At 41.2% G+C, this 27,858-nt stretch overlaps 1 protein-coding gene across 1 annotated transcript; it reads right to left on the bottom strand.

The window, feature by feature from the left end:
* Nucleotides 1-977: 977 nt before the first annotated feature.
* LOC140493954 (baculoviral IAP repeat-containing protein 5.1-like) lies at nt 978-27,579 on the bottom strand. The gene is given in 4 exon segments (XM_072592906.1): nt 978-1,057; nt 4,081-4,211; nt 21,556-21,665; nt 27,502-27,579. Coding segments are annotated over 4 exon segments (399 nt in total).
* Between the last annotated feature and the right edge of the window lie 279 nt (nt 27,580-27,858).

The following is a 27,858-nucleotide window of genomic DNA, read 5'->3' on the forward strand; positions in this document are numbered from 1 at the left end:
GGGTAGGTGTGGGCTTGTTGGGCCGAAGGGCCTCTTTCCACACTGTAAGTAATCTAATCTAATTTCCTGACAGCCCAAAGCCTGTCTACCATCTACAAAATACAAGTCAAGAATATGACTGAATACCCCCCACTTGTCTGGATGGGTGCAGCTCCAATAACACTCAAGAAGCTTGACCCCATTCAGGAAAAACGCAGGCTGCTTCATTGGCACTGAATCCATTTCTGATAACAGTATCAGCAAGTATGTACCATCGAGAAGATGGACTGTAGCAACTCATCATCTTCTTTAGACAGTCAGATTGGCATTGATGTCAGGGACAGCTAAGAAGCTCTCGCAAAACTAGAGTCAATGGGATTTGGGGCAATCTCTCTGATGGTTGGAGACACACTTTGCACAAATGAAGATGACTTCTAAAGCTGTGACCTCTATCATTGGGTCAAAATTCTAGAACTCTCTTCCTAACAGTATTATGGGTATCCCTACACTAACAGTTTAAATAGGTAGCTCACCGCCACTAGCTAGACCTGCCAGTTTTGTTTGGCTGAACAATACCCACATGGTCAGCAGTCATTTCATTTGTTAAGCCATTTTCTCAAATGAAACAAAAACATCTTTCTCATTGAATTTTGGCAATTTTGAGGCATATTTAAACAGAACCCCACCAGGCCCTTGGCTATGATAGGATTGCTCTCCATTACTCTCCTCATCACATCTTTTTGGCTTTGAGTTTTCAGTTCTGATCTCTGAAGTTCAAAAATCCTCTTTCTCCATTTTTTCTACTAGGACCTACCTTTCCTTTTCTTTTTCCTCTGCTTTTAATCGTAGTTAAAACTGTTTAATTTCCTTTCTATGTTCAAGTTGCTTCATTTGCAATTAAATTTTAGCCATTTCCAATTATTCTGATTTCCAGCAATCATGAATGTTGAGCTGTTACCTTCTCTTTTTGCCACAGACAAAGGAAACCCCAACTCCAGCTAGTCTAACAATTCCAAAAGCTTTGCCTTGTTGACTTTTTGTAAAGCTCCCAAAGGGACTTCTTTCACCCCCCAGGAAACTTTTAGTGAACAGACAGAGCCATTATTACACAAAGCACACCTTATTTAAACAAATCTAATTCAACTCCAGTAAAGAGAACACAACTGTGTCTTTGAATCCAATAATCCTAAACCCAACATGGAATTAGAGATTTTGACCCAAACAAGAGCCCCCAGTTCATAACCAACTAACCAAATCCCTTCAAAATATATTAAGAAGATGGTCAAGACCCTAGGTTTTTTTTATCTTAAGAATTATTTAAGAGATAAGTTCTGAATGCAATTTAATTGGAGAGACTACTAGGACTGGAACAAAACACACTATATTTATTCACTATAATTAAAATACAGACAGAATAAACACAAAATAATTTGCTTAATTGTAACTATTGAAATGCTTAACAAAATAATATGTATTAACTACTAAATAACTGTTCCAAGAACCTGGTACGGAAGGTGGAGGGTAAGTCTGACGACCTCCTCGTGGGTCTGCTCCTGGGCCTGGCCAAACTGGCCATAAACAGGTCCAGGCAGCAGGCCGTGGAGAGGATCATTAGGGCCGATTGCCTACCTTTCTTCCGTGGTTATGTTAGAGCCTTGGTGTCTCTGGAGAAGGAGCGCGCAGTGTCTACCAACACCCTTGAGCTGTTCAGGGAGAGGTGGACACCGCAAGGAGTGGAGTATATTATTTCCCCCTCCAAATCTATTTTGATTTAATCCCTGCCCTCCCCTTCACTGTTTGATCACACAGCATTGCCCTTTGATGTGAAGGGCACTGCTTGTCACTGGCTACTTGGGTGTTTCTTTTCTTCCTGGTGGTGGAAATTGAATAAAGATTTGTACAACATGTGTCTTTCACTGTGACCCTTACCTGCACACACAACATGAGTGCTGGGGAAAATATATACTTAACTATTACATGCAATAGATATGCCCTTTTCAAAGGATTCAAGCAGCAGGAAGAGAACCCGAGCTTTTAGCTCTAACAGAGAGAGAAATAAAAGTTTCCACATTCAGCTCCAAGATCCCAGCAACCATCACTGAAGGCTAAAACTAAAAATAACCTGGTCTGAGTAAGCTTGACCCCACCCATTCACGCTGCTTCTACTTTTCCAACTTAAAAATAAAATTTATTGTAATTTTACAGTGTCCTAATGAGGAGCACGTGGCGAGTTTTGAGAAGATTTGTAGCTCAGGTTGAGGTTCTGCTGAGCTGAGCTGGAAGGCTTGAAATGTTGACTCTCCTACTGCCTGACCAGCTGTGCTTTTCCAGCTCCACTTTTGGTCACCAGAGGATGTGGATGTTTTGGAGAGGATACAGAAAAGGTTTAACATGATGTTGCCTGGTATGGGGAATTTTAGCTGTGAAGAAAGGTTAGATAGACTGGGTTTGTTTTCACTGGAGGTTGAGGGTGACCCAATAGAAATTGATATGATTGTGAATGGCATAGATAGAGTGGAAAGTATGAGGGTTTTTTCCCCAAGGTGAAGGGGTAAATTACTAGGGGACTCCAGATCAAGATGCGAGGAGGTGAGGGGTGTGAGCATTAAGAGATGTGTTAAGCACGTTTTTTCCACACAAAGAGTGCTGAGTGCCTGGAATGCTTTGCCAGAGGCTATGGTGGAAGCAGACACAGCAGCATTCAGGAAGCAACTGGACAAATATAGAGTCATAGAGTCATAGAGAGGTACAGCATGGAAACAGACCCTTCGGTCCAACCCGTCCATGTCAACGAGATATCCCAACCCAATCTAGTCCCACCTGTCAGCACCCGGCCCATATCCCTCCAAACCCTTCCTATTCATATACCCATCCAAATGCCTCTTAAATGTTGCAATTGTACCAGCCTCCACCACATCCTCTGGCAGCTCGTTCCATACACATACCACCCTCTGCGTGAAAACGTTGCCCCTTAAGTCTCTTTTATATCTTTCCCCTCTCACCCTAAACCTATGCCCTCTAGTTCTGGACTCCCCGACCCCAGGGAAAAGACTTTGCCTATTTGTTCTATCCATGCCCCTCATAATTTTGTAAACCTCTATAAGGTCACCCCTCAGCCTCCGACACTCCAGGGAAAACAGCCCCAGCCTGTTCAGCCTCTCCCTGTAGCTCAGATCCTCCAACCCTGGCAACATCCTTGTAAATCTATTCTGAACACTCTCAAGTTTCGCAACATCTTTCCGATAGGAAGGAGACCAGAATTGCATGCAATATTCCAACAGTGGCCTAACCAATGTCCTGTACTCCCAACTCCTGTACTCAATACTCTGACCAATAAAGGAAAGCATACCAAACGCCTTCTTCACTATCCTATCTACCTACGACTCCACTTTCAAGGAGCTATGAACCTGCACTCCAAGGTCTCTTTTGTTCAGCAACACACCCTAGGACCTTACCATTCAGTGTATAAGTCCTACTAAGATTTGCTTTCCCAAAATGCAGCACCTCGCATTTATCTGAATTAAACTCCATCTGCCACTTCTCAGCCCATCGGCCCATCTGGTCAAGATCCTGTTGTAATCTGAGCTCTTCACTGTCCATTACACCTCCAATTTTGGTGTCATCTGCAAACTTACTAACTGTACCTCTTATGCTTGCATCCAAATCATTTATGTAAATGACAAAAAGTAGAGGGCCCAGCACCGATCCTTGTGGCACTCCACTGGTCACAGGCCTCCAGTCTGAAAAACAACCCTCCACCACCACCCTCTGTCTTCTACCTTTAAGCCAGTTCTGTATCCAAATGGCTAGTTCTCCCTGTATTCCATGAGATCTAACCTTTCTAATCAGTCTCCCGTGGGGAACCTTGTCGAATAGAAGGGTGTGGATCCTGCAAGAGAAGATAGCTTTGTGTGGAAGGGCTGAATACGTTAGCACAGGCATGCAGGGCCAAAGAGCCTGTTCCTATGCTGTGTTGTTATTTGTTCTAAGTAAATGCCTTTCAGAAATCTCAGAAACACACAGAATAAATGAGAAAGAGAGAGAGCATGAGAGAGCAAGCAGATCTCCTTCCACTTTCCATCCCCCTTGCTGTAAAATTACATGGAAAAATCATCATGTACAACTTCAGCCCTTCCATTTCCAATCTGAAGAACTTTTCTATAGTCAGATCTAATACATCAATTTTCATAAAGAGGAATGCACAAGCTGGAGAATGACTCTGATGTTCTGACCTGTAGGCAGGTTGAGGGGAGGAGGAAAAAAAAAGATTAGTTAATGGAACAGTCACAGTTGTGATTTGATAGATAAAATTCAGATCAAGACAATCATCTTATCTATGTTCCAAAGATATGCCAGAAAGATCCTATATGTGTTAACATTGATTCCAACCCAGTTCACAATAACCTTGATGACTGTTTCATTGCATTCCATCCAAAGCCAATTCCCAGCTAGTCACATTGGTGAGGTAATATACCAAGTCTAGCCAATCACTGTCCAAGGCCCCAAATGATCCTTCCACATCTGATGGAGATTTACCTGTACTGCCACACACTATCTACTGTATCTGTTGCACCCAATGTGGTCTCCTGTACACTAGGGAGAGGAGATGTCACCTCGTGGATCGTTTCAGGGAACATCTCTGGGACATCTGCACTAACCAACCCACCATCCTGTAGCTGAATACTTCAACCTCCCCTCCCACTCCAAGGACATGCAGGTCCTGGGCCTCCTCTATCACCAACCCTAATCACCCAACACCTACATCTTCTACCTTGGGACCCTCCAAACGCATGGCATCAATGTGAATTTCATCAGTTTCCTCATTTCCCCTCCCCACCTTATCCCAGTCCCAAACTTCCAACTTGGCACTGCCCCCTTGACCTGTCTATCTTCCTTCCCATCTATCTGCTCCACACTCCTCTCCAACCTGTCACTTTCACCCCAGGTTCATCTACCTATTGCATTCCCAGTCCCACACACCTTCCATTTATCTCAGTCCCCTTGGCCCACAAGCATCATTCTTGATGAAGGGCTTATGCCCGTAACGTTGATTCTCCTGCTCCTCAAATGCACTTTTCCAGCACCACACTCTTCGACTCTGATCTCCTCATCTGTAGTCCTCACTTTCTCCATACTAAATCATGCATTACACTCAATTTTCCATGTTGGTAGATGGTACACTTTTGAGTTATCTAAATTGTAGGTGAAAAGGGCTTCTTGCCCACTGTGCCCAAGGAACTACAGTGAGGCAATTGCCAGCTGACTAATGCTGCCTCTATATCACATGCTTGCAAGGCAAAATGGGGAATCGGCTGTGCAAAGACAACACATAAGCAACTTCTCTTCATAGTCTGCAGCCAGAAAACAATCTTAAAACACCACATTCCAGCAATCAGTTGCAGGTAGCAAACACAGGAAAGTGTGGCTGGCATCACATCTCTCCTCTAACTGCTCCAACCCTCAAATGCCAAGAACAGAAAAGGTCAAATTAATCTCATTAACAAGTAATTAGTGAATAAAGAATAATCTCAGTTCTGATGTTGAGTCACTTAGATTTGAAAGAATTACATTTCTTCTTGGAGATACTGCCAGACCTGCTGATTTCTGCCAGCAATTGCTGCTTTAGTTTTAGATCTCCAGTTCCTGCTGTTATATGTTTTACTCAGATCATTTCTAACTAATTGAAATGTAGAAAATAGAAATGATACACTGCACAAGGGGGACATTCAGTCCATCTTATCCATGCTTACCAAAGCCACCCAAACATCCTTTCTAATCCCATCTTCCTTTAAAGAACCCATAAATGTTGTAAACTGCAAGGTTAAGGTGCAGAGCTAAGTACGATTTGAAAGAGTTTAGGGTCTCTGTATTCACCACTAAGCCAAGCAGTAAATTCCAGTCACTCAACCACTCTTTGCATAAAAAAACACTTTTCCTCACATCCCTTATAATCTTTTTGCCACCTAGCTTGAATCTACAACCCTTCATTTTTGATTTTGCTGCCAAGGGAAACAGGTTCCTCCTGTCTATTCTCTCTGCACCTCAGTTTTGTAAAACTCAGTCATGTCAATTCTGTCTCCTCTGTTCCAAGGAAAACAACCCCAACTCCTCCAGTCTCTCCTAGTAGCTACAAGCCCTGTCACAACATTCTTCTAAATCTTCTCTGCACTCTCTCCAGAGCAATGTGGTGTATGTATTGTGGTTTTCTTGTAATATGGTGACCAGAACTGCACACAATGCTCCAGGTGCGATCTAACAGTTTCATCTAACAGTCTTACACAGTTTCATCAGCATATTCCTACACTAGTACTTTATACCTCTGCTGCAGTACAGTATTCCATATACTTTCTTTATAAACTTATCTACTTTTATTGCTATCTTTAGTGACCTGTGCACTTGCACACCAAGATTAGATTAGATTCCCTACAGTATGGAAACAGGTCATTCGGCCCAATAAGTCCAAACCGACCCTCCGAAGAGTAACCCATCCAGACCCGACTCTATATCTACCCCTGACTAATGCACCTAACACTATGGGACCTGCACATCTTTGGATTGTGGGAGGAAACTGGAGCACCCAGAGGAAACCTGCAGACAGGGGGAGAATGTGCAAACTCCACACAGTAGCCCAAAGCAGCAATCAAACCCAGGTCACTGGCGCTGTGAGGCAGCAGTGCTAACCACTGAGCCACTGTGCCGTCCCTTTCACTTCATCAACCCCTCTCAGTGTATTATTTTATGGTATATTCCCTTTTAATGTTTGACCACCCTAACTCCATTACCTCACACTTAGAGTTGAACTCCATCTATTGCGTTATTGCTAATGAAGGTCTTTTGCCAGAAACATTGATTTTCCTGCTCCTCAGTTGCTGCCTGACCTGCTATGCTTTTCCTGCACCACACTCTCAACTCTAATCGCCAGCTTTTGTAGTCCTCACTTTTGCCCCCAGCTATTACTTTCCTGCCCACCCGACTAACTCCACGAATTTGAATGCAGATTACAGAGTTACGGGCAGAGTTCTTGGCAGTATGAAGAAACAGTATGAAGATCTTGGCATCCATATCCATAGATCCCTCAAAGTTGCCACCCAAGTTGATGGGGCTGTTAAGAAGGAATATGGTGGGGATTCAAGATGGCGGCGACCCAGCAAGTCTGAGTCTATAGTGCTCTTCCCAAGACTTGGGTAAAGTGGGTCACCCATCCCCACCACACTCACCAAATCATTCATAACAGCTGTTGAATTTAATTAGTTGCTTAGTATTACATTTAAACAGTCTAATATTTAGACCAAAGGGAAGGGAGACCACAGCTCTCAGCAAGCAGGACCCCCTCCCCCACCCTCTCCCTCTTCAGCTGCAGCTGAGGCATCCACAGCCGCCCCGAGGGACTCACCTACAGTAACAAGCCTTGTGGAGATGATGTCCAAACTGGACGCGAAGATCGACGCTTTTATCGAGGAGTCCCGAAATCGATGGGACTCACTCTCGGCCGTGCTGCAGAAGCACGACCAAGATATCCAGGAAAACGAGCGCCGAGTTGGAGGGGCAGAGTTAAAGGCTGTGACCTCCGAAACTACAGTGCAATCGGGCGTGGATCAGGTCCGGACTCTCCAACAGCGAGTCCGGACCTTAGAGAATTACATTGACGACCTCGATAATCGAGGTCGTTGAAAAATTATTCGTTTGCTGGGCCTTCCCGAACGGGAAGAGGAAGGCCAGCTTACAGCATTTCTTGAACAGTGGTTGCCACAGCTTTTAAATCTAGAAGCTGGATCAGGCCAGGTAAGGGTGGAATGGGCCTACCAGGTCGCAATACGCGGGCCCAGCTCGAACCAGCGCCCTCGCCCGGTCCTGTTCTGGCTGCAGAGATATAAGGAGAGGCAGATATTCCTAGAAGCCTCTAGAAATCTTGGGAAAGATCCCCAAGCCATGATTTATAAAGGATTCAAGATCATGTTATTCCAGGACTTTTCTCCAGTTCTGGTCCAAAAGAGGAAGGCATTCGACGAGGCGAAGAAGTGTTTAAGGGACTTAAATATTCAGTACTCCTTATGCTACCCAGCAACGCTACGCTTTAACCATGAAGGATCCGTGTATAACTTCGGATCACCAGAAAAGGCTAAGAAATTCTTGGACTCTCTTAGATAAATTGTAAGAGATAATGGATGTTGGTTTGTCTTTCCCCCTGCTTTGGTTTATATCCCCCCTTTTTTTTCTTACCTTACCATTTAATATTATCATGGGGGTGGAGAGAGGGATCTGATTTTCTCCCCCCCCCCCCCCCCCCCCACCTTGGGGTTGTTTCTTTTATTATTTTATGTATATATGTGGGTATGTATATATGTGTGTGTATATGTATGTATGTGTATGTATATATATATATATATATATGTGTATGTATATGTGTGTACGTATATATTATATATACGCTGGGGAGTTTGGTTAGTGTTGGTGGGGGGAGGTGGTTATTCTATTTTACCTCTGTCTTTAGGAGCGGGGTTGTTTCTCCCTTGTTATTTTGTATTATTATATTTAATTATTATTTGTTGAGGTTGTAATTTTATAGTTACATGTTTATATATGGTATTAACATTACCAAATATATCCAGGTGTTGGTGTGGGTGGGGTTAGGGTGCTCACTGTTAACTCTAGCTTTGTATTATATCTGAATTCTCCTCATTTTACTGAGGACCGCCGGGGTCAAGGGTGGGGCATTGGTTGGGAGAGGATATGATGGACTTTTGGAGAGGAAGTGACACCCCCTGGGAACAAGGGGGAAAATCTCCACTTAGATACATTTTATATTTTTTTTATTTAGAAATAGTTTTTAATAAACTGTTGTGAGCGTATTAGAGAGCCTTTATTTTTGTAAATTTTACAGGCTCTATGCTCTGGATGTTCTGGATAGGGTTTCCCCTCCTGAGGGGTCTCAGATTTGTCCAGATCATTATGGTTGATCAGTCGGTTAAGTGGTGCACCTGGAATGTCAAGGGGAGTAATTCGCCAGTCAAAAGGAAGAAAATATTATCAAATCTTAAGAAAGAAAGAGTTGATATAGCTCTCCTACAGGAGACACATCTGTTGGATAAAGAACACTTGAAATTATGAATTGCAAAGGATTACGGCTCTTAGGACAGCTCTAAACACTATGCTTACTCAAACGGCTAAGAGGGAAATATTATTTGCAAAACAAAGGTTATATGAATATGGCGACAAACCGGGTAGATACTTAGCATTTCTTGCAAAGAAAAAATAGGCCCCTCAGACTATTACGTCTACCAAGGAAAGTACGGGTATTTTGACTCATGATCATAAAAAGATTAATGCAATCTTTAGAGAATTTTATTCTGAGTTATATAAATCGCAGGATTGTGAAGACAGGACTAGGAGGATGCAATCATTTTTAAAAAAATTTGACCTTTCCGGGTCTAACTCCGGAACAGGTATCGGTCCTAAATGCTCCTCTAACAGTCCAAGAAATACTTGATGCAATTAGGCAACTTCAGAGCGGTAAGGCACCGGGCCCAGATGGCTTTCAAACTGAATTCTATAAAGAATTTACAGAAATATTGACTGGTCCACTTATGGACATGTATAACTATGCATATAGTCAGGGCTGTCTCCCGCCTTCGCTGAAAGAGGCAAATATCTCTCTTATCCTTAAAAAAGGAAAGGATCCAGAAGATTGTACGTCATACAGACGTACTAAATGTAGATTTTAAAATCCTTTCTAAAACATCAGCACTGAGACTAGAAAGGGTACTACCACATATCATAAAGGATTCTCAGACGGGGTTTATTAAGGGCCGTAGATCATCCAACAATATTAGAAGGGTTTTGAATATGATTCAAGCCTGCCATCAGGGAAAGATACCAGGAGTAGCAGTTTCATTAGACGCGGAAAAGGTATTTGATAGGGTTGAATGGTCATATTTGTTTTACACATTGGAAAGGTTTGGCGTTGGAAAGGTGTTTACCAAATGGGTCTCAACATTGTATAGTGATCCCAAAGCAGTTGTGGTTACCAATGGTTTAGGTTCGGATAGCTTCAGTGTGGGTAGGGGCTGCCGTCAAGGATGTCCTCTCTCGCCATTGTTATTTACGCTAATAATTGAGCGACTAGCAGAAGCTATACGGGCTGACCCTAATATAACGGCCCCGAGGATTGGTACAGGTAAACATAAAATTACCCTGTATGCAGATGATGTTCTTCTATTCCTCAGTAATCCTCTGATGTCCATACCTCACCTAATCCAAGTTATTAATACATTTAGCGCATTCTCAGACTATAAAATTAATTTTTCAAAATTGGAGGCTATGCCTTGCTATGATACCCCACTTAGTGGACGGATCCCTTTTTCCCTTTCGTTGGTCCCTGGACGGTTTCTTATATTTAGGTATTTTTATTACCCCAGTATTTGGTCAGTTATACAAGACTAACTTTGTGCATTTACTGGAAAGGATAAGGCAGGACCTCCAGCGATGGGGAGACCTTCCAATTTCCTGGCTGGGTAGAATAGCACTAATTAAAATGAATGTCCTGCCCCGTCTCCTATACGCTATGAGAATGCTTCCGGTGATGCTGCCAAGGCTGACACTTCGTAAATTATATGGCCGGTTGGGTTCCTTTATCTGGAATCATAGACGGCCCCTCATTAAGCTGAAGAAGCTACAGCTTCCACAGGCAAGGGGAAGATTGGACTTCCCAGATTTTAGGAAATATCAGTTAAGTTCCCTTTTAGGTTACTTAGCTGATTGGGTCTTGTCTGCTCCACAATCAGTCTGGCTGGACATTGAGGCTTCTCAAGTAAAATGCCCACTTATTAACCTTTTATTTTCAGACAAGAGGAAAATCATTACGGATCAGTGTAAAACCCTATAATACTAAATACAATTAAAGCTTGGAATATAATGCGGCAAAATGAGGGTAACTCACATAAAACATCCCCCTATGCACCGATAGTGGGAGCATGGGGATTCCAACTGGGTACAGATGCCACTTTTAAACTCTGGAGATCCAGGGGTATCTCATGTCTATGGGACCCATTTAAGGATGGGGTCCTGATGTCTTTTGAACAGCTGCGTCAGATATTCGGATTACCTAATGGAGACTTCTTTCAATACTTCCAAATTCGAGACTATATACAGAAGAAGACTACGTTATTAGATAGTCTTTATAAATCAGATAGAGAATGTAGTGTTCTACGACCAATGGGGGTATCCTCCGTCAGTACTATTTATCATTTACTACATGATGAAGTATCGGGAGATATGGACAATCTGCTTAAAACATGAGATCAGGATTTGGGACTAGAAATCTCTATAGAAACATGGAATGACATTTGGGAAAACGCCAGAAGAATCACCATCTGCAACAGAACTCAGGCTATCCAGCTGAAGATACTTCATAGGGCCCATATAGCACCGGATCGATTGGCAAAATTTAAGGCAGGAGCATCTCCAATGTGTCCCAAATGTAAAATAGAGGTGGGCACTCTTGTACATTGCCTATGGACCTGTCATAAGATCCGTAGATATTGGACTAAAGTAGCAAGTACCCTGACAGAAATTTTAGGAACGGAAATTAAAGTGGACCCTGTATCTCTCCTTTTGGGCTTTTCGAACTTACCCTCCCTGGATATGCACAGGAAGAGATTATTTTCTATTCTCTCTTTCTGTGCAAGAAAAAATATTTTGGTAAACTGTGTGGCTGAGGGCCCCCCTGGACTTTCAAATTGGCACAGATTAATTATGGAATGTATTCCCCTTGACTTCCTTACAAATATGGTGCACCAAAAGACCGAATTATTTTATAAAATATGGCAGCCCTTCTTGAATTACATAAATACAGATATTTCGGCCATCCTAACAAGGGCTTTTATTTAATTGAGATTACAAACCTGGCTGGTCCGGGGCCCCTTAGGAGAGGAATCCCGCACGAATACGGGTTTTATTACATTTGATGTTAACACATTCCGAGCATGTTAAGAGATTTAAATATACACTCTGGTTAGTTGTAGGTTAGATTAGTAGACAGTTGAGTTTTGTTTTCTTTTTCTTTTTCGGTGTTTCTTTTCTTTTGTTAAATTTTGGCTATTGTATATTTGATTTAATTGTATATCAATGTTTGTATTTGAGAGTTTTGTTTACTTTTGTAAACTTGTAAAAATGTAAAATTTCTAATAAAAATATCTTTTAAAAAAAAGAAGGAATAAGGTGTGTTGGCTTTCATTAGCAGGGAGATTGAGTTTAAGAGCCACGAGGTCATGCTGTAGCTCTATAAAGACCTGGTTAGACCACACTTGAATATTGTGTCCAGTTCTGGTTACCTCATTATAGGAAGGCTATGGAAGCTTTAGAGAGTGTGCGGAGGAGATTTACCAGGGTGCTGCCTGGCCTGGAGAGCATGTCTTATGAAGAAAGGTGGAGGGAGCAAGGGCTTTTCTCAATGGAGTAAAGAAGGATGAGAGGTAACTTGATAGAGGTGTACATGAGAGGCATAGATAGAGTGGATAGCCAGAGACTTTTTCCCCAGGGCAGAAATGGCTGTCACAAGGTGGTATAATTTTAAGGTGATTGGAGGAAGGTTTGGGGTGGCATGGTGGCATGGACCAGTGTTCGATTCCAGCCTCGGGTGACGGTTTATGTGGAGTTTGCATGCTCTCCCCGTGTCTGCGTGGGTTTCCTCCGGGTGCTCCGGTTTCCTCCCACAATCCAAAGATGTGTAGGTCAGTTGAATTTGCCATGCTAAATTGCCCATAGTGTTCAGGCATGTGTAGGTTAGGTGCATTAGCTAAATAAAGGATAATAGGGTAGGAGAATGGGTCTCTCTCTTCAGAGAATCGGTGTTGGACCGATGGGCCTGTTTCCACAATGTAGGGATTCTATGATTCTATGTCAGAGGTAGGTGGTTGCATGAAGTCAGATACATTAGGGACATTTAAGTGACTCTGGGATAGGCACATGGATGATAATAAAATGAAGGGTATGTAGGTTAGTTTGATCTTAGAGTAGTATTACTGTAATATGCAACCCATCTGTATCATCTTGTCTATTGTCTACACCATCCACTATTTGGCCAGTTTATGTGTCATGTGCAATTATGCTCCCCGCCTTCAACTCCAAATTAGTAGCGTATAAAACAAGCAGCAGGAAACAAAACTAAGCCCTGCAGGATACCACTTGAAACAGCTTTTCATTGTACTAAGCCAATTTTGGATCCAATTCGACATTGCCCTGTATTCCTCAGATTTTTGCTTTTTTGACCATTTGCCATGTGGGACTTTGTCAAATGCCTTACTAAAATCCATGTAGAGAATATTCACTGCACTAACCTCAAATCCTTCTGGTCACTTCCTCAAAATAATTCAATGAAATTTGTTAGGCATGACCTTCCTTTAAAGCCATACTGACCAGTAAAGCCCTTAAAGCCCTGACCAGTCCATGACTTTCTAAATGACAATTAATCTTATGTCTCAGGCTAGGAAAACTGCAGCAAGTAATCACCTCTTGACTCCCTTGATCTCCATCATCTACAAGGCACAGGTCAGGACTGTGATAGAATACTCCCTACTTGTCTGGATGAGTGCAGCTTTAACATCACTCAAGAAGCTTGACACCATCCAGAACAAAGCAACTGACTTGATTGGCACCATATCAATAAACATCCATTCCCTCCACCACAAACACTGCGGCAGTATATATTTTCATGATCAATTGCAGAAATCTTGAAAGGTCCTACTTTTTTTTTTCTGAATTATCCTTGGGCTCTTTATACCCTGCCAAAACATAACAACATAAAAACAAAGAGCAAGAGTTGGCCACCTGGCTCAGCAAGCCTGCTCCACCATTTAAGGAGATCAGGGCTGATCGTTTCATGGATTTCCGCTAACCCACCCACTCACCATAACATTTAATTCCTTTACTTCTCAAAAAGGAACCTTTGCTTTAAAAACATTCAATGAGGTAGCCTCAACTATTTCACTCGGCCAGGAATTCCACAGATTTACAACCCTTTGGGTGAAGAAGTTCTTCCTCAACTCAGTAGTTTTAATTGGAGTCCTTGTAAAACAAGCTATTGAATTAATTTAAAATGGCAGTATTATACAATTTTGAGAAATTGCATGAGAAATACAATGAGTTCTATGCAATGATTTATATATACTTAGGTTTTCACATTAAGAAGTGAATTGATGATTTGACTGTCAAAACATCTTGAAACCACTAGGTAATGAATGAGGCTGAGACATGGTTATAAATTCCCGTTGCCATCTGTATGATACACTGCAGAAATTCACTAATGCTCCTTAGGCAGCACCTTCCAAGCCCAAAACCAATCCACCTCGAAGGAAAAGGACAGTAGATATATGGGAAAACCTGCAAGTCCCTCTCCAGACCACTCACCATCCTGACCTGGAAATATACTGGCATTCTTTAATATTATCAAAATGGAGATGCATCTTCATTTGTAAATCACAGTTATGAATAATCAGGAAAGCCATTAGAATTTAAGAATGGACATGTGTTGGAAGCAGCTCAGAGAATGTACACTCGGCAAATAGCTGTAATGAGTGATTGTCCTATGACTGAATGGCTGGATAAACTCGGCTTGTACCACTGGAATTCAGAACTGACTTGATTGAAACAAACAAGATGCTGATGAAGAGAAAATATTTTTTGTTAAGACATTAGATAAAAAAAAACTAGGCACCAGAATAACTGAGAAAGCATGAGGTAGAGGTGTCTAAAATGTTCATATGGCAGTACCCGGCATGACCTCAGGATGCAGCAAGAGCAATTACCCAAGGTGTGCTGTGTCACTAAGATATCTATAATTATGTCTGGATTAACAATACAGGATGCTCTGTTATAATGCACGTTTTGTCAATGCATATTCGCTGTAATGGGGATGCTATTTCTGCAGTATGAATCTTTAAAGTGTATGTTGGCTATAACACAATTAACAGCACCAACACTTTAAGCATTGTTTCTAAAATAGAACTTTGCTATAACAAGGGGCTGCACAAGAATGCAACCATCATGTCATAGAAGACCGTATGAAAATTCATAGAACATAGAACATAGAAAAGTACAGCACAGAACAGGACCTTTAGCCCAAGATGTTGTGCCAAGATTTAATCCTAATGTAAAATATAGTAACTTAACCTCCGCACCCCTCAACTCATTGGATAGCCATGTGCATGTCCGGCAGTGGCTTAAATGTCCCCAATGACTCTGCTAAAGTCAATTGGAACTCTTTAGCTAAGTTAGTGCCAGAAACAGTCATGATTGTGATTCTCCACTTCAAGACCGGAACTGAGTGGGAGCAAGCAGAGGTCAGTCTGATTTGATTCTGAGGAGTAAGAGTTTGATTCTGAGGGGAAAACTGACAACTGACATCACAGGAGGTTTGTGATTTGATTGGTAAATAGGAAATCTGGTGAATTTGAATCTGTGTTAAATTGAACCTTATTAAATTTTCGGTTACAGCTTGCATTCAGATTAAGAAAATATGCAGAGATATAAAAAGCTTGTTTTAATTCAAAGCCAATTAAATAAAATAAAGATGGAGGGTCAGGCGATATGTTCTTTCTGCATAATGTGAAAGCTGGTGAATCCCATTGTGGTTCCCAGTTTCCATGTCTGTAGTAAATTTTGGTTGCTGGAAGAACTGAGGGGAATATGTTCATAGTCTTCGATAACATGATGGTTTGCGTTCTTGTGCAGCCCTCAGAGTTGATGAGCTGGAGTCTGAGCTTCAAACATTCCAACACATTAGGGAGTGGGAGAGTTACTTGGAAGCTGTGTTTCAGGAAATAGTCACACCCCTGAGAGTAACTAACTCAAATTCGGCCATTGGTCAGGGAGAGAAGGGTGTGGCTGTGAGTGAGGCAGGTAGATGGACCCAAGAGATAGATTTGCAGGAGACTCAGCTCTATCCTTGTCCAACAGGTTCGAGAGTTTTGCTTCCTGTGTGGACGGGAATGGGGACTGCAGGGAGAATGAACTGACTAACTGCAGCACCTTGGAGTAGGGAGCCATGCAAGTGGGAGGAGAAAATAGAAATGTTGTTATAATTTAGGATAGTGTAGAGGCAAAGTCACTGTTCACTGTGACCAGGATCAAGAGTCCTGAAGGTTGTGCGCTTACCTGCTGCTCGGGTTTGGGATATCTCATCTGGGCTGCAAATGAACTTAGAGTGAGAGGGTAAAGGTCCAGTGCTCATGATCCATGTAGGTATCAACAACATCAATAAAACTAGGGCTGAGGTTCTACTAAAAGCTTATGAACAGCTAGATGCCAAATTAACAAGCAGAACTAAAAAAAGTAATATCTCTGAATTACTACCCGAGCCATGAGCTAATTGGCACAGGATCAATAAGATTGAGAAAGTAAATGGATGGCTTAAAGATTGGTATGGGAGAAATGGGTTTGAACTCATGGGACATTGACACCAGTACTGGGGAAGAATGGACCTGTTCTGATGGGATGGTCTTTATCTGAACAGTGCTGGGACCAAACACATAACTGGGGCTGTAGACGGGGCTCTAAACTAAATGGGCTGGGGGTGGGGTGATGGTGGGGGAGCGGGTGGGGGTAGGATGCAGAACACAGGAGAGGTTATTAAAATCCCCAGAACAGACACAAAAGAAAATGTTTGGAAAGGGTTAGCAATCAAACTTCAAGCACACTGGACAAATGAATGACAATGACAAGAGGGAGGGTTCATTTAGGACTGAAGGTGTTAAATCTGAATGCACACAGTGAAATGAATGATGTAAATGAGCTTGTGGCATAGATTGAAATAGACAGGAATGGCGTGCTGGGCATTACAGAATCGTGTCTTCAAGGAGATCAGGAATGGGAGCTGAACGTCCTATCAAAAAGATAGGCAGGTGGGCTGATGAGGTAGGTGTGGTTACCTTATTATTAAGAAATGATGTAGGGACAGATGATGTAGAATCTGTGTGGCTAAAATTGAGGAACTGCAACTATAGTTGGAGTTATGTACAGGCTCCAAACAGTAGTCAGGAGCTAGGGCGCAAGATACACTAAAAGACAGAAAAAATGTGTCAGAAAGGCAAAAGCAATGGGTGATTTCAATATGCAGGTGTTCCTTGAAAATCAGGTTGGTGGTGGTTCAAAGGAAAGGAATTTGTGGAATGTTTATGAGAAGGGTTTTTGGAGCAGCTTGTTAAGAAGCCCACTGGGGAACAGGCAATACTGGATTTAATGTTGTGCAATGAGACAGAATTGATAAGGGAGCTTAAGATGAAGGAACCCTGAGGAGGTAGTGATCATAATATGATTGAATTTACTTTGTAATTTGAGAGGGAGAAGATAGAATCAGAGTTGAATAAAGGCAACAGCAGAAACATGAGGGAGGTGCTAAGCAGAATCAACTGAGAGAGCATTGCAGAAAAGACAGAACAGCAATGGCAGGAATTTCTGGCAGTAATTCTCAAGACACAGCAGAGATTCATCCTGAGGAAAAAGAAGGACAGTACAGGGAGGATAAGGCAACCACGGCTGACTAGGGAAGTCAGGTTGAGCTTAAAAGCAAAAGAGAATGCATATAATATGGCAAAGGGCAGTGGGAAACCAGAAGATTGGGAAGCTTACAAAGACCAACAGAGGGCAACAAAAAAAAAGATTAAATAGGAAGGTAAGCTAGTCAGTAATATAAAGGAACATTGTAAGAATTTCTTTTGGTGTAAAGGGCAAAAGAGCGGACATTGGGCTACTGGAAAATGACACTGGAGAGATAGCAGTGAGAAATAGGGAAATTGCTGAGGAACTGAATAATTACTTCATGGTAGAAGACACGAATAATATCCCAAAAATTTGAGAGTGAGCGGTACAGTTGACTATGGTGGTCATCACCAAGGAGAAGGTGCTAGAAAAACTGAATGGCCTAAAGATGGATAAATACCTGGACCAGATGGACTATACACCAGAGTTCTGTGAAAAGTTATTGGACACGTTAGCGGTGAGCTTTCAGGAATCGCTAGAGTCAGGAAGGGTCCTACAGGACTAGAAAATCGCTAATGTGACACCCTGTTTAAAAAGGAAGTTAGGTAAAAAATGGAAAATTACAGATTACAAATTAGCCTAACCTTGGTCGTGGATGAGATCCTGGAATCCATTGTGAAGGATGAGATTTCTGAATACTTGGAAGTGTATGATAAAATAGGGCAAAGTCAGCCTGGTTTCGAGGGGAGGTCATGCCTGATAAACTTGCTAGAATTCTTTGAAGTAGTAATAAGCAACTTAGACCAAGGAGACCAAATGGATGTCATCTATTTGGACATCAAGAAAGCCTTTGACAAGGTGCTGAGTAAGATAAGGGCCCATGGTGTTAGAGGTAAGGTGCTAATAAGCTTGGCTATGACAGAAAGCAGAGATTGGGGATAAAAGAGTCTTTCTCAGGATCACAGCTAGTGACAAGTGGTGTTCTGCAAGAGTCAGTGTTGGAACTACAATTTTTCATTGATACAATAACGATCTAGATGAAGGAATTTATGGCATTCTGTCTAACTTTGCAGACAATACAAAAATAGGTAGAGGGGCAGGTAATGTTGAGGCAGTGAGGAGACCTCATGAAGAATTTGGACAAGTAAGGAGAGTAGGCAAGGAAGTGGCAGATGGAGTACAACATGGAAAAATGTTAGGTCATGCACTTTGGTAGGAAGAATAGAGGCATGGACTATTTTCTAAATGGGGAGAAAATTCATAAGTCTAAGTGCAAAGAGACTTAAGAGTTCTAGTTCAGGATTCTCTCAAGGTAAACGTGTAGGTTGAGTCGGTAGTTAGGAAGGCAAATGCAATGATGGTTTTTATTTTGAGAGGACTAGAATATTCTCCCTGTGTCTGTGTGGGTTTCCTCCAGGTAGTCCAGTTTCCTCCCACAGTCCAAAGATGTGCAGGTCAGGTGAATTGGCCATGCTAAATTGCCCATAGTGTTAGTTGCATTAGTCAGGGGCAAATGTACGGGAATGGGTCTGGCTGGGTTGCTCTTTGGAAGGTTGGTGTGGACTTGTTGGGCCGAAGGGCCTGCTTCCACACTGTAGGGAATCTAATCTAATCATAAAAGCAGGGATGTACTTCTGATGCTCTAAAAGGTCCTTGTCAGACCATGTTTGGAGGAGTATGTGCAGTTTGGGCCCCGTATCTCAGGAAGGATGTACTGGACCTGGAGGGTGTTCACAGGAGCTTACAAGAATGGTCCCAGGAATGAAACACCTCACGTGAGGAACGTATGAGGACTCTAGGTCTATACTCAATGGAATTTAGAAGGATGAGAGGGGTCTAATAGAAACTTATGGAATATTGAATGGCCTGGACAGTGTGGAAGACATTTCCATTGTTAGGGGAGACTAGAACCTGAGGGCACTTAGAGTAAAGGGAAGACCTTTGAGAATGGATATAAGGAGAACTTCTATGGAGTTCATTGCCACAGAAGGCTGTGGAGGCCAGGTCATTGAATAAATTTAAGATGAAGATAGATAGGTTCTTGATTACCAAGGGGATCAAGGATTACGGGAAGGAAGTGGGAGATTGGGGTTGAGAAACTTATCAGCCATGATTGAATAGCAGAGCAGATTTGATAGGCTCAATGCCTAATTACTGCTTCTATGTCTTATGGTTTTAAGATGTGGTTGCAAAAATAAATACCAGGAGGAAATAGAAAGCAAATGAAGGCTAAAAAACTGAAAGATTCAAATGGCAATCCCATAGAAAATAAAACAGAACTTCAAGATAGACATAGAAACCAAAAGAACTCTGGGTTGTCAACATTATCTCTGATATGTCTCCACAGATGCTGTCAGATCTGCTGAGCTAAATCCAGCCATTTCTGTTTTTGTTCAAAATGGTCATGCGTGGAAACAGAAATGGTGGTGAATTAAACACCCAAATAAAAGCAAAGTCACGTGGATGCTGGAGAGGCCTGAATTAAAAACAAAGTGCAACAGAAACTCAGGAGGTTTGGCAGCATCCATGGAAAGAGAAAAAGTTCATGTTGTGTCCATGTGACTGTTCTTCAGAACTGTAATCAGCTTCAAAACATTAACTGTGTTTCTCTCTTCACAGATCTGCCAGATTGGAATATCCATGGCATGTTCTGTTTTTATTTCTCCAGCATCAGAGTTCATTGTTTGTATTTCACCAGTTTGGAATAATTTGGAGATGTGTGTGTGTGAGAGTGTGAATGTGTGCGTGTCTGTGTGCGTGTGTGTGTGTAAGAGTGTGTGTATCTGTGTGTGTGTGTGTGTGTGTGGGGGAGTGTGTGTGTCTGTGTGTGTGAGAAAGAGTGTGTGTGTGAGTGTGTGTGTGAGTATGTACAAAGTTGGGGTACACAAAGTTAAAAATCACACAACACCAGGTTATAGTCCAACAGGTTTAATTGGAAGCACTAGCTTTCGGAGCGTCGCTCCTTCATCAGGTCTTCCAATTAAACCTGTTGGACTATAACCTGGTGTTGTGTGTTTTTTAACCAATTTGGAAGTAATCTAGCTTACCTCAAGTCCTTGAGCCTATAGGAGCAGTGGAATCTATGCTGTCCGGACCCCACAATACCTCCATCAAATTTCATTTTAATCTTTGCTCTAAGAGAAAAGGTCCAACTTCTTCATTCTATTTGTGTAACTGTTTCACTGAGGTTTTTTTGCAATATCTAAACCCTTCACATCCTTCCCAAATATGGCATTCAGAACAAGATAATAGTCCCATTGATATCCACCATGATTCGGTACAAGTTTAACAAAGATTTTCGAGTTTGCTGAATGTTCTCTCAATCTGTTTCATCATTTTCAATGGTTCATGAATGTAGAACGAGGTCTGTCTGATGCATATCTTTTCTTTTATATTGTCTTGCTTCATTCTTTCTGTCACTCAACTGTGTGGAATGCTCTGCCCCAGAGGGCAGTGGAGGCCCAGTCTCTGGATTCATTTAAGAAAGAATTGGATAGAGCTCTTAAAGATAGTGGAGTCAAGGGTTATGGAGATAAGGCTGGAACAGGATACTGATTGGGAATGATCAGCCATGATCATATTGAATGGCGGTGCAGGCTCGAAGGGCTGAATGGCCTACTCCTGCATCTATTGTCTATTGTCTATTGTCTATTGTAAAATCAGTGTTGCTACTGTCCCTTTATTCCATGACAGACCATGAGCAATGTTACAACTCATTTAGAACAATACCAAGTGTTTCCCTGACAGACACATATCACTAGTATGATCCCTGATATGAGGGATTGATAGCAATGGTGAAACAGGTTGGGACCCTACTCGCTGAAGTTTAGAAGACTGGCCTTCTCCTGTTCCTATTTCTCATGTCTTATTATCTCAATGTTGTCCTCATCATGTCATTCATATCGAGAAAGAGCAGAGGTGTAGTACCAGAATAACATAACTGGCCAAATAGTTCCCTCGTGCTACACAAATTCTATTACTTTTAACACTGCACACAAGGTTCCAAGTTAACCATACACCCAGCATTATAAACAGGTCCACACAACTTCAAAATTCATTCCAATAGACTTAATATTTGAAACATCCCACCCTCCTCCCATATACCAGGGTTCATCTTCAGGTTCCCAGCTTTCCAACTCCTTCAGATAAAAAAAGCAAGTGGTGACATCAGGTTCATTTTCAGTTGGGCAGTGTAGGAATCAAGCCTTGGCCATCTGGACAGAAACAGTGAATCATCATTATCATCAATAACATGCTGCTGACCACAAAGTCTTGTGAACTTCATAGACTGGGCTTCCCTCCCTCTCCCCCCATCATTCATTTCATCCTCAAGCTGACTACAAGCAATCTCTTAATAAAGTCAAACAAATAGACTGACTCAGCAGATAATCATGTTGATTTCTCAAGACAGAAAAGAGGAAGTAACAAGTATCATTCATGGAAAGGTCAGTACTTACAGAAGTTTATGAAATAATGAGGGATATAGATAGAGTTAATGATAATTGTCTTTTCCATAGGATGGTGGATTTCATGACTAGAGAGCACATTTTTAAGGTGAGGTGAGAGATTTATAAAAAGACATGAGACATTTCCTTTAAACAAACACAGTAGTTCAAATGTGAAATGAAGTTCCTGAAGAAGTGGTGGATGTGGGTACAATTATAATATTTAAAAGATAGTTGGATAAGCATATGAATAGGAAAGGTTTCAAGGGATGAGCTAGGAGCAGGGACTAGGTTAGTTTGAGATTATGTGCATCATGGACAAAAGGGTCTGTTTCCATTCTGTATGACTGAAGTTTGATTGCCATCATAATAGGCACATCAGATGCTATTGGAAGTTACTAGAACATTTCACTGAACAGTTGAGTGGTAATTATATTTCTGAGTCAGGAGTCACATGGATGTCACACCAGGTTTTGGGGCCAGATTTTTATTCACTCACCATCCCCTCCCTGAACATTAATGAACCTGATGGCTTTTTAATGAAAATTTTTCATGATCAGAGTAGTTTTTTTAAAAAAAACAGCATAATTGAATTGAAGTTTCTTAGCAGGATTGAGTTCTTGTCTGCAGATCATCAGTCTGGGTTCTGGAATGCTAGGACAATAATATTGTTGCAATTATTTCCCTTCTATAAGTTTAATTATAAACCTGCAAACCAATTTTATTTCTGTAGAAAACAAAAGAAAGAGTGTGACATGAAGAATTAAGGTAGCTTAAAAAAGAAGATTAAAAGTATATCGAAGATACAGAAAAAAGGAGAAAATTAATATAATACTGTACAAAATACAGAATTAATTTCCTTGGGCCTGAGGAGCTGTTCATTGATAAATGATTTGGAATATGAGAAAAACACCAGGTGCATTTTAAAAAAAATACTTACTTTTAAATTACAATCCCTGACTGTTCAGTTCTAGCTATCTTTGCAGATGTCAGAAGTAACAATTTTCTTTAGTTTAATGGCAGCAAATACAACGTCCTTTACTGCATCAAGAGAATAGGAGAAAGTGAGCACTGCAGATGCTGGAGATCAGAGTCGAAGAGTGTGGTGCTGGAGAAGCGGCATCTGAGGAACAGGAGAATTAACATTTCAGGCATTCCTGATGAAGGGCTTATGCCAGAAACACCGACTGTTCTGCTCCTTGGATGCTGCCTGACCAACTGTGCTTTTCCAGCACCACACTCTTTGATAATCTTTGACATCAAGACAATCTAGACGTGGTAAATCCTCAATTTAAATAATCTGAATTTACTTTAGTCATCTCCCCTTTTCCTTAAAAATACTGAACTGGTCAAAAGTTGACTTACAGAATGGACTGTTCCAAATGACAATATTCAGCCCTACACATGCTGTTTGAGAGAAACCACTCAAAGTAAACTTAGTTCCTCTCTCCATTGCTAGAGAAAATAAGTGTGGATTCATGTTTAATTGCTTGAGAAAAATTACTATTGAATCTGTGTCCACAACCCTGGTGCGATATTGATTTTAAAGTAAAACTGAATGGTAAGTTTTACCAAAAAGAAACTTGGTAGAATGATCTGAAAGAAATATAAAAGGTGGAGGAAGAGAGTAGGAATAGAGTAAACTTGATATTTAAAACACCACAGCTACAATAGCCTGGATCACATGATTTTTAAAAATCTGACAAATTGCAATAAGTGTTTACATAGTTTAAATTGAGAATCCAATGCAACAGGTTTAATTACAATTATATATTTATATATAAAAATGGAGACTAAATGTTAAACAAAATGATTTAGTGAGTTCCAAACTGGGGATTTAAAACTGCAGAATAGAAGGTCATGATCCCAAGAGTACTATTTAGCTCCTGTGTAGGTAAAAAGGTCAGAAATTCTAGAACATCAAATGTGAAATACGATGAGGCACTTTTCCAGCACCACTCTAATCTAAACCTCAGAAGCCCAGCCAGCAAATGAACAGATAGCAAGAAATGAGCTAAGAGTTCCCCTATGGAACCAGGAAAAAACAATTTACCTTTCAACTAGAGTCAGAACAAGGAAACAGTCCAATTTGTCCATGCTGACCAGATATCCTAAATAAATCTTAGACCCATTTGCCAGCATTTGGCCTATATCCCTCTAAACTCTTCCTATTCATGTACCATCCCGATGCCTTTTAAAATGTTGTAATTGTACAGGAAATTGCATTTCCTCTGGCAGCTGATTCCATACACTCAGCACCCTCTGTGTGAAAAAGTCGCCCCCAAGGTCCCTTTTAAATCTTTCTCCTCTCACCTTGAACCTATGTCCAATGGTTTTGGATTCCCCCACCTCAGGGAAAAGTCCTTCTCAATTTCCCCTATCCATGCCTCTTATGATTTTATAAATTTCTATAAGATCATCCATCACCCCCTGATGCTCTGTGGAAAACAGCCCCAGTCTATTCAGCCTCTCCCTGTAACTCAAACCCTCTAGCTCTGGCAGCATCCTGTAAATCTTTTCTGAACCCTTTAAAGTTTCACAACATACTTCCTGTAGCAGGGAGACCAGAATTATACGATAGTGGCCTAATCAATGTCCTGTACAGCCACAACATAACCTGCCAACTCTTATACTCAATGCACAATAAAGGCAAGCATACCAAATTCCTTCTTCACTATCCTATCTACTTGCAACTCCACTTTCAAGGAACTATGAACTTGCACTCCAAGGTCTCTTTGTTCAGCAATATTCCCCAGGACCTCATCACTAAGTGTACTTTGGAAAAGTTTACTTTTCCAATTTTGGTCTCATCTGCAAATTTGCTAACCATACCTCTTGCGTTCATATCCAAATCTTTTATGTACAAAGATAAAATGCAGTAGAATCAGCACCAATCCTTGTGGCAACCACTGGTCACAGGCCTCCGGTTTGAAAAGCAACCCTTCACCACCATCAAGCCAGTTCTGTACCCAAATAGCTAGTTCTCTCTCTATTCCATGTGATCTAACTTTGCTAACCAGTATACCATGTTCAAATTCAGCACAGTTCAAATTACTTTACTAGAGTAAGGTGACTGAATTGAAAACTTTGATATCACAAATGGCTCAGATAGTAATGCAGTTAAATAAGCAAAGCAAACAATGGAAGGGGAGTAGCCAATTCTCACAGTTCAGATTTTTTCCAGTTTGATTTAGCTGTAACAGTCACATGATGAGAGTGTCCAGGGAAGTTGTAAACTTCAGTAAAGAATACCTCCGACTTTCTCCTGAAACCTCCCAATAATTTGTCCCCTCCTGCCTGCAATAAACTGTATTTGTATTTACCTCTTTGCCAAGGGGTGTGGTTATGGGATGTTACTGTATTGGAACAATTAATTAGTAATGATTACTATATCAGGTCTGTAGAGTTTTCTAGTATTTAAATTAAGTTATGAGGGTGATTTACCAGTTTGGATCAGAAGTTGGCTCACTGAAAGAAGACAGATAGTGGTGGTTGATGGGAAATGTTCATCCTGGAGTTCAGTTGCTAGTGGTGTACTGCAAGGATCTGTTTTGGGGCCACTGCTGTTTCTCATTTTCATAAATGACCTGAATGAGGGTGTATAAGGATGGGTTAGTAAATTTGTGGATGATACTAAGTTGATGGAGTTGTCGATAGTGCAGAAGGATGTTGTCGGTTACAGAGGGACATAGATAAACTGCAGAGCTGGGCTGACAGATGGCAAATGGAGTTTAATCTAGAAAAGTGTGAGGTGATTCACTTTATAAGGAGCAACAGGGATACAGATTACTGGGCTAATGGTAAGATACTTGGTAATGTAGATAAGCAGAGGGATCTCGGTGTCCATGTCCAAGCATCCCTGAAAGTTGCCACCCAGGTTGATAGGGTTGGAAAGAAGGCATACGGGTGTGTTAGCTTTTATTAGTAGAGGGATTGAGTTTCAGAATCATGAGATCATGCTGTAGCTGTACAGCACTCTGGTGCGGCCGCACTTAGAGTATTGTGTACAGTTCTGGTCACCACATTATAGAAAGGACGTGGAAGCTTTGGAAAGGGTTCAGAGGAGATTTACTGGGATGTTGCCTGGTATGGAGGGAAGGTCTTACGAGGAAAGGCTGAGGGACTAGAGTCTGTTTTCGTTGAAGAGGAGGAGGTTGAGAGGTGACTTAATTGAGACATATAAGATATCAGAGGGTTAGATCAGATGAACAGTGAGAACCTTTTTCCTCAGATGGTGATGGTTCGCACGAGGAGGCATAGCTTTAAATTGAGGGCTGATAGATATAGGACAGGTATTAGAGATAGTTTCTTTACTCAGAATAGTAGGGGCCTGCAACGGTAGTAGACTCGCCAACTTTAAGGGCATTTAAATGGTCATTGGATCGACGTATGGCTGAAAATGGAATTGTGTAGGTTAGATGAGCTTCAGGTTGGTTTCACAGGTCAGCACAACATCGATGGGTGAAGGGCCTATACTGCACTGTAACATTCTATGTTATTCTATATTCTACTTTCTTCAGTTGGTGTTTCAACTATAGTGTTTAAATAAATCCTGTTTGGTTTAAGGCTAAGTATCTTTCCCAGCTGCATCTTACTGGGAACACCTCTTTCATATCAGCTTTTAAAATATGAAAATGTTAGGGTCTAGGCTAACTTAAAATATTTTGAGGGGGTCTGGCCTGGTCCATAACAATTGGTTCCACTTTTCAGAAAGAGAGAAGCACAGGGCCCTAAAGATGTTTTTATGAAAATGGGTTGAATGTAATGTCTTCACTCAGAAATTGTTGTCTTGGATTTTAGACAATATTAGGAAATTGTAGACCTCGTTAGTCAAATATGGATTACAGAAACTACAGAATAATGAACAAAAAGATAAACCCACATGGTACGTATTACAGTCTGGAATTATAAGGGGTAAAGCTAGGGGAGTCTTACTTTTTTCATTGGTGTTACTCCCCCTTTGCCAAGTAGCAAGCAGATAAGTTAGGGACTATGAAATCAATGGTAGCAGCAACGAAAAAGCAGAAACTGACAAAGAACAAGATCAGAGCAGTCAAGGGATAGAATCAATAAAATACAAACACTAAGCCAATAATATTCTTATTCCAATGAGTCCAGAAATTTCATCTCTTCATTTTGTAATTTATTCTCAGGTTACTGAATTATCATTCTACTTAATAGTGAGCTAGCCAAAGCTAACTGCATTCAGTAGCCAAATGTGTATTACATCACTCATTATTACATAAAAGAACATCAACAGTGGTAACTCAGAGCTCTAACTCATTTTAAAACAGACAACAAACCCAGAAACATTTAATAGCACTTATATACAAAATCATTAGCTTCCTATTCTTTGGAGAACATGATTGCTCAGCCAGCCAGCACTTATTCAGAGGAAGATTTAGCGGAGCTTCCAAAACCCCATTATTCTATAACAAACTTTTGCAACAGTCATTGTTTTGTGTTGGGAAGTGGGGTCCCTGAGTACAGGGTATTTTAAACTCTTCCTTCCACAGGACTACAAAGCAGTGCAGTTAAGTCTATTTATATACCCACACACAACCAGCTCTAACTCCCACAATGCACATTCAAACATTCCACTTACATTTTCAGGTGTACACCAACAGTTCTCAGTAAATGGCCAATTTCTGACAGTAACCAGTCTATTTTCATAGGAATACATTAACTTGTACTCCAAAAGCTGAATACAATGGTCAACCAACTTGATAAAACAAATAGCTCCCACCAATGAACTGTTTACTGTTACTGAGAGAAGGGATAATCAACTGCAGCTACTCAACCACCATCCAAGTCTCCTGAAGGAATGAACCAATAAAACAGAGCCCTTTATTAAATAACCTTGTGGTGGTTAAATAAATTCCATTGAGGATTCTTCAAGCACCCAACTTTTAATAAAAAGAGAACACAATTGGACAGGAGTTCAGTGGAACAACTCTTGTTC

This window comes from Chiloscyllium punctatum, chromosome 23 (assembly GCF_047496795.1).
Source record: "Chiloscyllium punctatum isolate Juve2018m chromosome 23, sChiPun1.3, whole genome shotgun sequence".
NCBI classification, from domain to species: Eukaryota; Metazoa; Chordata; class Chondrichthyes; order Orectolobiformes; family Hemiscylliidae; genus Chiloscyllium; species Chiloscyllium punctatum.